This window comes from Maniola hyperantus, chromosome 1 (genome assembly GCF_902806685.2).
Source record: "Maniola hyperantus chromosome 1, iAphHyp1.2, whole genome shotgun sequence".
In the NCBI taxonomy this organism is placed as follows: Eukaryota; Metazoa; Arthropoda; class Insecta; order Lepidoptera; family Nymphalidae; genus Maniola; species Maniola hyperantus.
This window is the reverse complement of record NC_048536.1, coordinates 14,112,016-14,127,108: the sequence shown is the minus strand read 5'-3', so window position 1 is coordinate 14,127,108 and position 15,093 is coordinate 14,112,016. Positions and strand designations below refer to the sequence as shown.

At 36.0% G+C, this 15,093-nt stretch overlaps 1 protein-coding gene and 1 non-coding gene across 7 annotated transcripts in view; both read left to right on the top strand.

The window, feature by feature from the left end:
• The window catches only part of LOC117983340 (whirlin-like), a 131,611-nt gene that overhangs the window by 56,130 nt on the left and 60,388 nt on the right, over positions 1-15,093 (top strand). For 4 of the 6 annotated variants that reach the window (XM_069499011.1, XM_069499010.1, XM_069499031.1 and 1 more), the window contains exons 11-14: positions 1,582-1,689; positions 2,831-2,887; positions 4,430-4,521; positions 5,914-5,980. In XM_069499011.1, the coding sequence (XP_069355112.1) occupies positions 1,582-1,689; positions 2,831-2,887; positions 4,430-4,521; positions 5,914-5,980 (324 nt within the window). The remainder of the gene's footprint in view (positions 1-1,581; positions 1,690-2,830; positions 2,888-4,429; positions 4,522-5,913; positions 5,981-15,093) is intronic. The other 2 variants (XM_069499021.1, XM_069499025.1) reach the window with 2 other exon arrangements.
• TRNAP-CGG (transfer RNA proline (anticodon CGG)) lies at positions 7,695-7,766 on the top strand. Its single transcript has one exon. It is a non-coding gene; the product is annotated as a tRNA-Pro (tRNA).

Here is a 15,093-nt window from a genome sequence, read left to right as displayed (position 1 = left end):
AGACAGCATCAAGACCGGGAGCCGCAGCAGAAACAGCTGAAAACGGCAAGCGGCGCAAGTATGCCTCTCTTATAGAGAGTTACATTTTTGTGCCGTTTGCCGTGGAGACCCTGGGGCCATAGAGTCTTAGTGCAAAAAAAAATTTACGAGACATTTCACCGCGATTAATAGCTCATTTTTTGCGCAACGGATCAGCCTGGCTGTCCAGCGCGGAAATGCAGCCAGTATTCTTGGCACCATTCCACGCGGTCATGATTTATATAGTTATTAGATAAGTCACATAGATATCTACAAAATATTATTTATCTAGTTATGTTAATAATCAGTATTGTGATTTATTTTTTATGTTTACATACTTAGTATTAAAAAATCTTTTGTACCTAAAAAAAAAATAGCAGGTAAATAACTCATTTCCACCTGTAAATAAAACAGTTATAAAACGGTAACGTCTAAATGAAGCGTGTAATTATTTTTTCGCGAAAACAAAATGTTTATGATGCCCGATCTCCGTAATTGAGGTTAAATTGTGCGTTTGTAATTCATTAAATGAGACTGATGTAATTCCGGGGCATTTGAATACGGTATTAGCATACCTATTGTACCGATGTGATTAAGACTTTTTCGGGCGGAGCATTCTTGTAGACGTTGCTGAGTTTTACGGCTTCCTTTTTGTCTCTTTTCAAACTATATTTATCATTATTTATAGACTTGAGACAGAAATAATACGAGACAGATTTATGTCTCAACGTGTCTCAATCTCAATCTAACCTCGTGTCGTATCGATTATTTAGAGCTTATTTATAGATCTATGAAACTATTACAAGGATAAAGTGTACTGTATTTATTTCTGTTTGATCAATTATATTAATGACTAATATATAGTATATAGTATATAGTATATAGTATATAGTATATATAATATATAATATATAGTACTTTTTGCTATGTTCATTGGTTTGGAACTTATAAGACTCGGACAGACGGATAAATGAAAATGTACCTCAATAGGCTTGAATAACTCACTTTGCTCGGTTAAATAAGTCTGCCTAGTGGACGCAAATAGGCTCATCGATTCATACGAAAACAAATTAAAAAGCCTGCAAAAAAACTACCCACGTTGGCAATCACGTTGGGTGTAGAAGGAAAAAAAAACAAAAAGGAGCCTCCTCAAATTCTTAGCCTCTACTTACAATAATTTAATTGACTGCAAACACTGTAGTCTAAACTTGTATAATAATTGTTAAGCTACCACGTATGTATAGTTGTATACGCTTTGTAGTAAAGTTATCCATAGTAATATTATAAATGCGAAAGTGTGTCTGTCTGTCTGTCTGTCTGCTAGCCTTTCACGGCCCAACCGTTTAACCGATTTTGACGAAATTTGGTACATAGTTAGCTTATATCCCCGGAAAGGACATAGGCTACTTTTTATCCCGGAAAATTGAAGAGTTCCCACGGGATTTCAAAAAACACGAATCCACGCGGATGGAGTTGCGGGCATCATCTAGTCATGTATACAGAGAGGTATTTTAAAATGAAATAAAGTTTTACTTTCAATAAATTATTGATGCTTGTTGGCAGTATTCCCTTCTAACGGAAATCCGGGAGTTCATGCTTCCGGAGGACCGGCCGCGCTTCGACGAGCTCGTGTATCGCCGCCCTGAAGACGGGGCGGAGCATCATATAAAGGTACGAGTATATTATTGCTGTATTTTCAGTATAGGTGGATAGACGATATCAAACGAGTTGCAGGGAGCCGCTGGATTTGGGCGCCGGAAGACCGTGGCGTGTGGAAGTCCCAGTCTCTCTCGGGATGATGTAAGGATTCTAACGATACCACCAGATACAACCATACATCCAGATTTGTTCAGGCATTTAGAAGTTATGGTGGAACAAAGAAACTCACATACATGATGATGATACATACATACATGATAACATGAACTCTGAAATATAACACTCCTTTTTTTTGGGCAGTCGATCGTGTAAAAAGTTGTCTCCTCTCAGAGTGAGAAGGGTTTAGGCGATAGTCTGCCACGCGGGCCCAATGCGGATTGGCAACTTCACAAAATTTGAGAACATGGAGTTTTAAGACATAGTTTGTAATTTGCACACATTACCATAAAGAATTTAATTAGACCTTTGTAAAGCCAAATCTTATCTGCATGCCGCCTACGGCTCTATTTATAACTATGGACTCATAGAAATTTACATAAATGCAGCTGAGATTTTCTGCACCTTTTATTTTCCCACATTCAGCACCTGGCTATTGTGATAAGTCTAGCACGTAGCAAAATCAACACACTTTAACGCAAGAGCCGCAACGCGTAAAATTCCTCTCATATTTTTTTAACATCACCCACTCGGAAAACGTCTTACCCCTTGGAGCAGAAAATGGGAAATCTAATATTGTTATTAGATTCTCAGAAAATGGTTTATTTCTTTACGCGATAAAGGTTTAATTATAGGCCTGATCTTAAACTCCATATTAACACCGATTAATTATTTTGGACAAATCATAGAGATTTGTCTGTTTTGGCGGATTCTAGCGAACTAAGCTTGTTTTACCTTGAGAATGACGACAGCACTTAGCAGAAGCAGTTCATGTGGCTCATGCCTTACAATATTAACAGTAGCTTGCAGGAAATATTGTACATCGACATGTAGAAAGAGGTTTTTGTCTCTGTTACTCATACTTATGTGACCGATGTTTTGTCGGTCTCAACGACAACCGCTAGCTCTTTCTAAAGGTGGATGTACAATATTTCCTGCCAGGTACTGTACGTACCGGCTTCAAGCACACACAGTTATTGGCTTTGCCTTGTTGTAGCGCGGCGAGCGACACAATATGCTGCCTTCCACCACCATGCACGAGCTCCACGACCCGGTGAGTGCTGCACGTTGATTGGTTGTTTGTGTTCCGGTGTTGCATGTCGATGTCGTGACGCGATACGATGCAATGCCCACTTGCACATTATATTCATTATTAACATATATCTAGATTTCTAGTTACAATTTTCAATACAAATAATTACTTAGTCGTAAAATTTAGGTCGCGGTCACACCATTAGGTACTTTTCGATCTCATGTCAGTTCTGAAATAATTAATGTGTCAAAAAGCATACATTATCGTCAGTGGGGATCGATCGATCGATCGATATCGCCGAATTCAAGCTTAGCCCGCATCGCCAAATTTCTCCGCATGATTTTTCCCGCCGAACTCTGAGATTACGAAAATTGTATGAAGCCCCACGCATTTGCTCAAAAAACAGGGCCCAACGGCTTCATAGAATTTCCATAATGTTACAGAATCCTGCGGGAAAAATCGCGTAGTGAAATTTTGTAGTGCAGACTTAGGTAGTAAGCATCGTAGCTTTATTCCATATTTGTTGTGTTTAAAACGATAGGAATAGGTACTTTATGAGTAAGTATTGGTTGTTAGAAATAAATCTACTATTGCAATTCGTGATTTTAATATAAAATAGCGTAAGTAGTTCATACGCTTTTGCAGAAATGGCATCAAGAAAAGCAGAATATTTTGATGATTAAGTATAGTAGGTATAAAGAAATCAATGAAAACAATGTTATTGCATCGTATCGTGTTACTGGTTTATTGTTTCAGCATTAATTATGTTAGATGTTTCAGTTATGTTGCTTATGAAGCATATTTGATGTTATCTGAGCGTTGATGCAATGCTTTAGTGAATCGACGATAGATCGTTTGGATCGAGTGTGTACTGTGTAGAATTTTATTGATGTTATTTTATTAGTAAGTATAATCACATTACCATTAGGTACATTTATTAGGTCAAGAAAAAGGAGTTCGTATCTAAAAATTCAATCTTCATACAGAAGATGTCTATCTATTTGGCAAGGTAAACTTCTGCTAACACAAAATGAAATGGTATTTATTTTACGATAGGTACTTATAACTATTCTATTGTCTACTATCACATGAATATATTCAAAATGTATCCCGTGTTGTCAAAGTACTTAAACACGTGTATCTAATTTTAATTCGGGCATCGCCATATTGGCTTAAATTTTTGGGAATCAGCAGCCTGCTAACACAATTTTCAGATTTTATTTTTCTAATCTTCTTCTTTTTTTAGAATAAGGATGATTTTAATTACTATAAGCGTAAATTATATGTTAATTATTATCATTCATTAGATATTATTAATTAATGAATGAATGATAATAGGTATTAACTAATTTTAATGCTGCGATCAACATTAAAATTAACGTTGATCACAATTGTAAAGGGATAGGTATAATGAATTCGCAATGCACTGATGATAGGCTTTTAGGATAATGCAATGTGTATACGCATTAAGGCAACAATCTATGAATGCAAAGTGAAAAAAAATGCTTAGAGTAAAATGAAATACTCTATATAAAAAGGATGAGGTAGAGATTGTTGTTGTAGGAGGTGCCGGCAGAAGTGCCTCTCGTGGTCGACCACCGCTCGCCTTCCGAAGACTCCGGCTTGGGTCTTCCGCCCCACGACCAAGCTTTCAGGTGACTGAAAACAGAATATTTCAGTTCGAGACAAAAGTATCCCAGGCAAATGGACTATCGATTAATCGGTTGTGTTCACCTCACATTACTCGAAAATCGATTCACAATCTGGTGCTAATAAGTGATTACTGATTATACTTAGCACTAAAACTATCCATACGATCGATCCGAAATTCGAGATGGTGTTATCGATGGTGGTATTTTATGCAATACTATCGATTAGTTTCCATATTTTAAAGCTAGAAAATTCGTATACTAACGATAGTATATAAGGTTTGAGTCGATAGTACAGATAATATTGGTGCTAAATGTAAAATCGAAATTCTATCAGCAAAGCAATCGATTTTATGAGTGATTTGGGACTATATAGACTGAACATTGTATCTATAGACGATCGATCTTCCGCTAAGTTGATGACTTGGGAAAAACAGCAATGTTAAACGACATATAACTCGATTTCCTCACAGTTGTTTGAGTTGCACTTAAGCTTAGGAATAGAGGACCTTGTGAACACACTTGATTGTGATTTAAGATTGGAATAAGTAGGAACTAAGTGCCCGAGAAAGTGGGATAAGTCCTCGACAAACATTTCCTCTTATCCGCACTTTTTGAATAAAAATACTGTCTTTATTTAAAACGGGCTGGCTTACTTCTCGTGTAAGACGCTTATTGGCTGTAGGCCAGTTCTTCTACTTACATTCAACATGCGAATAGATTGTTTTATAGCAACGTAAAGGTTCGCGTTTATTGTCACTGGAGGTTTTACAAGGTTATTCTGCATCCGTAAGAGTTCTTTTGTATTAACTGCCCGTAAATTCGTTATCCAATCGGCGATAAAATTTCACAATACGATCACTATTACTGTTTCACTGCTCAAGTTTGAGTTTAGAAATTATGTAGGTACAAGAGTTTCAAACTTAAATTTCAATCAAATGTTTTGCAGTAAAAAATAAAGTACCTAATCAAGAAAAAAGTAATGAGTAAATTAAAACGCTGAATCGCGGTAACGAATCTTTGGCTTTGTCACGGTAATGATGATAATATTACCGTGGTTTTGTACCCATTGATACCTATAGTTGTACGTATTTTATAAGATTGTAATTAATTGTAAAGGTGCGAACAGACTATTATATCGTGGTGTGTCACAAAACTCACAACATTACGCTCTCCAGCGTAGTGTATAAGTATAATAAATTTAATAAAGGAGCAATCGTACCGCCTTCAAAGGCTTGCGTACCGGAGCTCTACGGCAGGCCTACTTAGATTTCTACGTCTTCATATATATAAAATGGATGACTCTGATCGCTTTCTGTAGTATCACAATGTACCTCGACAATTTAGTTAGTAGTAGAAACATAGATGTAAGGTGTATGACAGTATTGTATGGGGCAGGAGCGGCCGGCCTTGGCGCGCCGGGGAGCCGCCACCGCCGGATGACGAGTTGGAGCCCCCGCCCGAGGTGATTTTGCCAGAGTTACCTTCTACACTTAGGCTGAAGTCTATAGAGCGCACTTTGATTTTTCTCAGACTCTAGATAATTAAAACGAGGTAGATTTAGGTGGAGGCATGAATCTGCTTCGTTTTAACTCTTCTGTCTGAGCAAAGCTAAAGTACGCTCTATAGATAGATCTTGGCCTGTCTTCAGATGCAAAGCGTGCGATAGTGACGTGTGACAGCAGCAGCAAGAAAAGACGTCATATTATCACAGAAGTCGTCCACTAGGGATGGGTCAGGCCGCAACGCAACGGTGCGCCGACCATTTTTTTGCGTGCTATTGCGTTACTCCGTTCACTGGATTCGCTTCTAGTGGACGCAGTTTCATATAACATGCAGCAGGCGGATTTTTGGATTGCAATGCGGCCCGCTCCAGCCCATCTGGTAGAGGCTATCTCATTGAAAGCATGACAGCAGTAACACATCGCTGCTATATTCCGTAGGAATTGTAATACAAGGGACTGTATCAAGCAGTGTCACACAACATGTAACGGCAGTGACGCGGCAATAGCATGGCTTCAAACAGTATTGTCGTACAATTTCTAAAGGTAGACTTCCATAGGTCGGGGCCGAAGGTCAAGACTTGCACGACGTACGCGTCGCTTCTGATGGGACCATATATATAAATGTATGGCAGCGTGTGACGCACGTGGCTCGGAAGCAGCACCTTACATTCTTTTTCATAGTGTTTAGTACTGTCTCGCCAGCCACGGCGCGTCCGTCGCGCACGTCTGTCGCTTTGGCTGCGACTCACGGAAGTCTACCAACACCTCAAGAGCCGCTGACGCAATCAGTATGACGTCCTATCGTGCTGCTGCGAACACGTTAACCCGCGTATTGTTCTGAGAAGGGCTTTAACATTCCTTGTCACGTTCACTTCTCTATGCCTTGTGTCTAATCTCCTGGGTGTCACTTGCAAACTTTATGACATCACCACATTTTCCTTAGAGTCTTGATACGCTTGACGCTCAAATTAGAAAAGCTCTTACGTAAGTAAATGAAAGCAGGATTGCATTGCAAACGTTCCGCCAAAGGCGGCTCTTGCATATTTTTTTACATCCATTTACAGTAATTGGGGCTATTCGCACACGAACATTTTCTCATAAATCTATACCTAATATTACTAAGTACTGAAACTAAAGTCGAGTGGCATTTCGTCTCTACAACAAATTTTCTGTATTTCACCTTTCTTTGCATGAGTCTACAACGGCAAGATGTAGTACTACACTATACTTATTATAATGGCCGTTATTTCCATTTGCATAGAGACTGAAAAGGGTAAATCTGGCAAAATTTAGCTAACAAATATTACTCATACATTGGCGCACTGTTGAACAACATCCAGAATGGGCAATAGCGGCCAATCTCGATTACTTCTTTCCCCTTTTTCTGCTACTACTTAGAATAGAATAGATGAACAACATATCTTTCAATAATTTATTACTAAGGTATACTTACCTAAGTACCTACTTCCTAAATTTTATATAATACATCTGGAACGAACAACAATACGTTCATTACAAAAATTACTTCAATTATTTCCATTTTCCACAAACACAGCATATTCTTTCTTACTTATCTTTTTACATTACGTAATACATTACGAATACGATGAAAATGCATTGTCAGCGAATCTGTAGGTACAAATTCTTACACGTATATTCAGCAGCTACTACAACGGCTCGTTGGTCTAGGGGTATGATTCTCGCTTCGGGTGCGAGAGGTCCCGGGTTCAAATCCCGGACGAGCCCAATAAACTTTTTTTGTGTAAAAACTATTAAAACTTTTATATTTCCGATTTATTTCTTTTAACATATAGCAAAAGTATGTTTTTATTCCATTTAAATGATGACCTAAATACATATTTAGTAATAAACTATGTGCGCAAGGCTTCAACCATTTAATCTATATTTTTACGTTCATTACTTACTCGTACATTATTTATGCTAACAATCAAGTATCTTTCAATCTTGAAAATATTTATTCTGTAAACTTGTCTCGATTTTATTTTTAATCATACTGAAACTGATTCAGGTTCGCAATATCGAATATAAGCCGCGCTAGCTTTAAGCTTAATTGAGTTTTCTTTAAGTAAGCAATAAAATGTTGAGCTTACTAAAAGGCTAGGGCTATCCCTAGGCTATCCCTAGGCTTTTAGTAAACTTAAGAAATTATGTAAGTACAACAGAATTAGCCACATTGCTTCGTAGCAAACAGCATAACAAACTCCGAGCAGCTACAATTGTAAGAGAAGTGTACCTTCTCGTAGCGCGTAGCACCATTTAAATTTAAACGTATTCTGATTCTTATTTGAATAATAATATAATTTAACGACTCAATATAATAAAATTTTGTAGCCGCGTTCTATAAACACGTCTACATAATTTATTTGCTAGATTTCTCTAATAAATATTTAGTTTTAAAGTTTAACGGGCTCAAAGATTTACATACAAATCTTGCAACCCATGTAACCATAAAACTCTGTATTTTAAGGAAAGGCAAACCAAGCACTTTACATAACCGAACAATAACCATATATTAGTTTCTAAAACGTGTCTACAAATTTTCAGTGAGTTTAATTAGTTAATAATCTCACAATAATCAAACTGCGATTGTATGCAGCGCGCTCGGGAGCACTTGATGCTAATTCCTCTTATAAGTTTACGTGTTTACGTCTTATCGTGAAGCGGTTTATCTACGAAGTTGCAAGAAAATACATAATATTTAGGTATATAACAATACATAAGTTATTATGCTTTCAGATAAACTTTCTATTATTGAAAGATTGCTTTAATAAAATATATAGTCATCAGTTAGTTTCATTATGTACATAATATTATTTCTCTTTTCAGAATTAATATTCATAACCGCAGATTATCCTTTGTTATCCTTTATAACATAGCCGAGCTAAATTAAATAGAAGTAAGTATACGTTTTTGATCCAATTTGGTCATGCCTTAGATATGATTCGTTTAAATTCCAGTTCCAGCTTTCTGCGGTTTCATCCCACTGTTTTGGGTTTTGGCATAGTATCAATTTTTTTTTAATATTCCTATGACACTTTTATATCCAAATTACTGAACTGTACAAATTGTATATTCCTAGTAGGTATGTGTTATAAAATTGTCAATAGATAGGTATTGGTCTGTGTTGTTTCACCGGGCATAAAGTTGGGTAAATAGGTATATCGACCCATTAACATCCGCGATACAGCTATAGATCTACAGCTGCATTCTTAGGCTTTTGGGAAAAATAAGATAATTTATTATACACTCATTTAATTTAATACATTTATTTATGGAAAGTATTTTTGTGAATCCTATTACCTGTTGCTATGGAATAGAATATGCTATAGGTACCTAAAGAAGACTGATTCATCTGACTGATATGCTATAGGTACCTATCGACAATAACTTGACGGGTATCGGAGCCACACGCAAAATATTAGAGTAAAAAACACGTATCCAATTCAGCATATACAAAGCTTTATTCCACGCCTGCTAGAGCTCTATAACGGGACGTGTCTTATATCTGGATAAGAGCTCAATTCATCCTTTATTCTTCAACATCGTTTTGAAGACGCGTGTGTACCTAATAAGTAAATGGTATCAAAGGCCTTCTCAAAAATTGTTTTTGAGGCTCATATAGGCTCAATTAAGCTCAGAGATTTGGTCAGGGTAGATTTATTTGATGTTTCTCGTCCCTCTTTAAACTTACACGTTGAGGACATGTTTAAAAAAAAATTACAAAGGTCAAACAATTTATATCTTTTGTGAAAACCCTGCAAAGGTGTAAGTAGCAGAATATTGTTTAACTGACTTTAAAAACAATTCTGAAGATCTTCATTCTACCATTTTCCCAGTAAACCATCCGGGTATGGAGAGTATAAGATTGTCAACTTTTATCAAAAGAAATAAAGATATCTATCACACAGAGAGATTACAGAGAGGGTAAATATATATTTTTTTTATTAAAATTTGATTTTTTATACTTGATTGCGTTTTGCGTAGTTTTTTTAGATAAGTTATTTTTTTTTAAAGTTATTGTATGAATTCACATTTGAAGTTTAAATTAGACCAGAATTGAGGAGCTCATTTTTTATGAATTTCGATGAAGCCCTAGTTTTTCTCTTCTTAGAGTATTAATTCGTCGTCTAATAGAAATATAATATTTTAGCTTATTATAGTGTTATAGATTATGAAGCAGAGTTCTTACTACATGAAACAGAGTAGGTACCTACAATACATTTTTTGAGTATGGTTCGCAACCTAACGGGGAGAATACCTAAGGTAAATACCAAAACAAAGAATCGGAATTACTGTATGGTAGTATTACGAGAAAATCAATACAATTCGTAAATCAACGATTCAAAGAAGGGTATTCAAAGGGTAACTAAATCCTTACCACAAGCCTTGATCCTACCATTAAGAAAAGCGGGGTTACTCCCTCATTTAAGGGTTAACGAGCCTTCAAGGACATGTCTGTTTAAACCGCCCTAGTCGCCCATTTATTTTCTAATCTGCCTAAGAGGGATTTGCAATGATATTATTTTTTATCTGCACCAGAAATGCTTTGGAACTGCACTGGCCGTTGCCTGTTTAACAAAGTTTTCCTATGTTTGAAATATTTACCAAAATAAAATAAAACTTCTTACCTTACTCGAAAATTTTATCATCCCTTATTTTCAAACCTTCGGTCGGAGTCAATGAACTTAGCCCCCACGCCTTTTATTCTTAACTCAATTTCTATTTCGGTAACGAATAATTTTATAAAAAGACAGTTTTTTATAAGTACACACTCATTACCAGTATCTTAGAATAATAATGCTGATAAGTATACTTTATGTATGCTTCTCATTAAGGCTGCGCAAGCCGGTCATAATATTTCCATATCTAGTAGGTACAAACGTAGATTGGGTGATTACTTTACGTCCAAAAGTAAAACGTATTATCTAGGCGTGTGCTTTTTGACACTACACTGTAACTACTACACTTCAAAATAATTTACCAAATTTTGTTTTGCATACAAGTATTTATACCTTGTTATAGTTTTATTGTAAGAAAACTTTCCTAAATTGCTGTTTCTTCGCGTGATTTCGTTCGCAATTTTTTTTGGTTAGAATCATAGTCATCTCTCCATCTGGCTTGGTGAAATAGCAAGCATTATTTGAGTTGTAGATCGAAAAAAAATTGTTAATTAACATGGTAGGAAATGACCTCTAAGCACTACGTTCTAGCTGTAATTTTTTCCATTACTTCTGTAGCTACCTACAGACTACAGTGGTATATAATTGCCTTTTAGCTCCAGGGATTGCTGTAAGCAAAGTTAGTTACTTACAAACTTTACGTCCTGGTAGTATTCAAACTTTTAATAGTCAAAGAACACCGAGTCGTATTTCGCGACGTAAACGTTAATATCATTAAGATGATGCGGGCTTACCAACCGCTTTTATCGGAAAATGAATGAAGAAAGGTCGTGTTATGCTATACTATAAGTAATTGAATATTTTATTACACTATGATGATTTCATAGTCATAGTTATATATTATATCTGTGATTTAATTGCAGCTCCAAACTTTTTACGCTAAGTCGTATGCGAACATCGAGTTTGATTTTCGACTGGTAACGTTTTAGCTTTGTATCCATCGACCATCGGAGGCGATTGCCTCGACCTCTCACTCACTTCAATCAGCCATGAGGCAAATTTTGTTGCTCCAAAAGTCCAAAATGGTATTTGACAGCTAGTCAAATCAGTAACTTTTTATCAAACGTCAAAACGCGCGCTTAGTATGCGAGATTCTATGAAATACCGATGTGTGACATCACAATCATTTGACGTGCTTTTTTTAGTTTAATCGATAATTTAAAATGGTTATTACACTTAAAACCAACAAAGGGCGTGAATTTTACGTATTTTGGAAGACCCTCTATTTAATAATCACTGAGAAATAATTTATTTTTGAGTCAAATACCCAATTTAGTTCGTTATTTGCCACGTTAAACAAAGCCGAACGTTTTATGAGGCGATACTTCAAATGCTCAAGTCGAGCCCGTTTAGCCTGAGGATGCTGAGATTGATAGGTGCAAAGCTTTTGTGAATAATTTTTTCACTTTAGCTCGGGTTTTATATGGAAAGTCTTAATCCTTCTTGATTTCAGTTTGATGTTGCGTAGCAAAGATATACCTAGGCAATAGGTATACTCGTAGACCATGGTCGTAAACACGAAAGTTGCGTTCGCCAGCTAGACTATTTGACAAACTTAACTAATACAAAGTTTTCACATAGGCTATGAACTTATGATTGAATGTGCCTATTCACTCTTGCCTCAAAGATATTTAAGGCCAAATTTAGCACAACTTTACAGACTCTATTATACTAGTTATTAGTTCAAGGCTTTATTGCAACAGCTCTGTATAAATGTTATTTCTTTGCTGTGACCTAATTATAGTTTAGAATTTTTACATTAAAGGGCTTTCTTTACTGAGCTATAAGTTTTTTTTTAAATATTACAATAAAACTCAAAGCTAGCCTTATCTACTTAATTATAAATTTTTTAGTTACTAGCTGACGCCCGCGACTTCGTTCGCGTGGAATTAGGTTTTTTGCAAATCCCGTGGGAACTCTTTGATTTTCCAGGATAAAAAGTAGCCTATGTCACTTTACCTATACCCATGCAAAACACAATATCACGCCAATCCGTTGCACCGTTGCGACGTGGTTGAAGGACAAACCAACAAACAAACACACTTTCGCATTTATAATAAGGGTACTTACTGATTTCAGTCTATTGATTATCGTTATACTTACCTAAGCTTACAAAATCTAAGTAGGTATTTTGTTTTTAGGTGCTCATAAAAGTATAGATTTTTCGTTGTGTTGTCTAACAACTAGACTACTACTGACTGGCGAACTCGTCAAATAGGTACCTTCATACCTAATGCTCATAATTAACTGTTAACGCTCGTCTGGGTGAAAGTCTGTCTACCCGAATACTTTATATTATACACTCCGTCTTAGTCATGAAAATGAGAAATAAGTTAGGATAAAACTTTTTCTAGCACTCGACTATAGTTGCAATTATACATCGAGTTAAATTAGAAATAATGCCATGTACAACAATTTCCCATGATCAAAATCTAATATTCAAGTCGTATCCGGTAATGGTTTCCGTAGCACCATTGCAGGAAATGGGAAAATCAAAACGGCCATAGTGCGAATTGTACAATTTTTATTCGCTACCTATTCAACTCTGAAGTGGTATGAAATGTGCGCGGGAAATAAGGGTGCGCCAAAGTTCGCGTCATAATATGTAGCGGGTAGCGACTAGCGATGGCAAAGTCCGTACTCACACTCAGTTGACGAGACGCCGGTTGGCCGGTCGGACGCCATGTCGCGACGACGACGGCGCGTCGCCTTTCGCGACTATATACCCTTGGACATTCATGCCATGGCTAAGGTATTAATCACTGTCAACTCTCCCTATTTACCAAATAAGTTATCCCGAAAATTGTTTACGGCCCCTGAAGAAAATAATTAGCAATGCTCGCTTCCGCAGTAGGAATTGTGTGAGTTCTTATTGTTGTTTTAAAGTTGATTGCGTCGGCACTTGGTAGTTGGTACACCACAAGTGTGCCTTCGTGATTGCACTTTTGCATTATGTCATTCAGCTTCAGCATTGCAATATACAAATATTTTAAAATGAAGTGCTGAAATGAAGTTCTAATAAACTTTTTTGTACTTATACTTAATAAAATGGCTACACATATCTTAGTAAATAGTAAGGTTACGGTTTACCTATAAAAGTTTCTTTCACTGTAAAGTTTTGATGATTCGGGAATGCCTATACCTTGTTTATTATGGTTACAAGTATTATTAAGATTACAGGTATGATATTATATATTATTTCGTAAATATTCGTAACTGCAGTGAAATTAAACATTAGTATATAAAGTTTATAATAATTATGTTACTCCGGATATCATCATCATCATAATGATCAACCCATCGCTGGCTCACTACTGAGCACGGGTCTCTTCTCAGAATCTCTCTAGATATAAACTCCCACTCCGGATATAATGTTAGAACAATTTTTTTTTATATATATTTTAAATTAATCATGTTATTTTACTAGATGATGCCCGCGACTTCATCCGCGTAGATTGAGGTTTTTAAAAATCCCGTGGAAACTCTTTAATTTTCCGAGATGTAAGCTAACTCTGTACCAAATTTCATCAAAATCGGTTAAACTGTCGGACCGTGAAAGGCTAGCAAACAGAAACACTTTCGCATTTATAATATTAGTATGGATGAACTAGCTTTTGCTCATTAAAGGTAAGATTTTTTAAATAAAATAGCCATATTTTATAAAAGAAATTAAGCAAAAAAAATTCAGTAAGTAGATTTACTGTGAGTAGGTAGGTATGTGTAATGGAGAAAGTTTCCGATGTAAAATATAATTAAACAGACACATAAAAAGTTGTCAGACGCCTGACCAATGTAGAGCTGCAAAGTTCAGTTAGTAAATTAACCCGAAACATTTTTATGGGCTTTGGAAGCGTTGTTTTACTACGGTAATAAAACAATATTTTGATCAATAAAACATTTGGTGTACCTACTGTGAATGTTTAATCTGCATATTCTATCTATCTATTCTTAAGTACTTATAAAAAGACTTGTCCTGAGTACTGACTGACTGATCTATCAAAGCACTCTTTTTACAGTAGATTCCTTTTATGAAATAGGCACTCTCTAAGAAATAGATAGTTTTCCGACAGTCCACCCCAAAGCATGTTATTGTATCGAGTGGGATGTCAAATGAAAGGTATGAAGGTATCAAGAATAGAAAGATAGTCTAAAACAATTACATATTAATAAAATATTATGTAGCAGTAGGTAATATAGTATTCTAGTAGTAGATTTGTGCCATACATAATAAGAAATTACTTGGTCGGTGAAGAAAGGAATACGGGATAGGCACATTATTCTGGAAGGAATTATTCTGATAATAACTTGAGAAATCTAACGTTGAACAAGATTTTCGTTGTGATTGGGCTTTTCAAATTGGCAATGTGACCTTT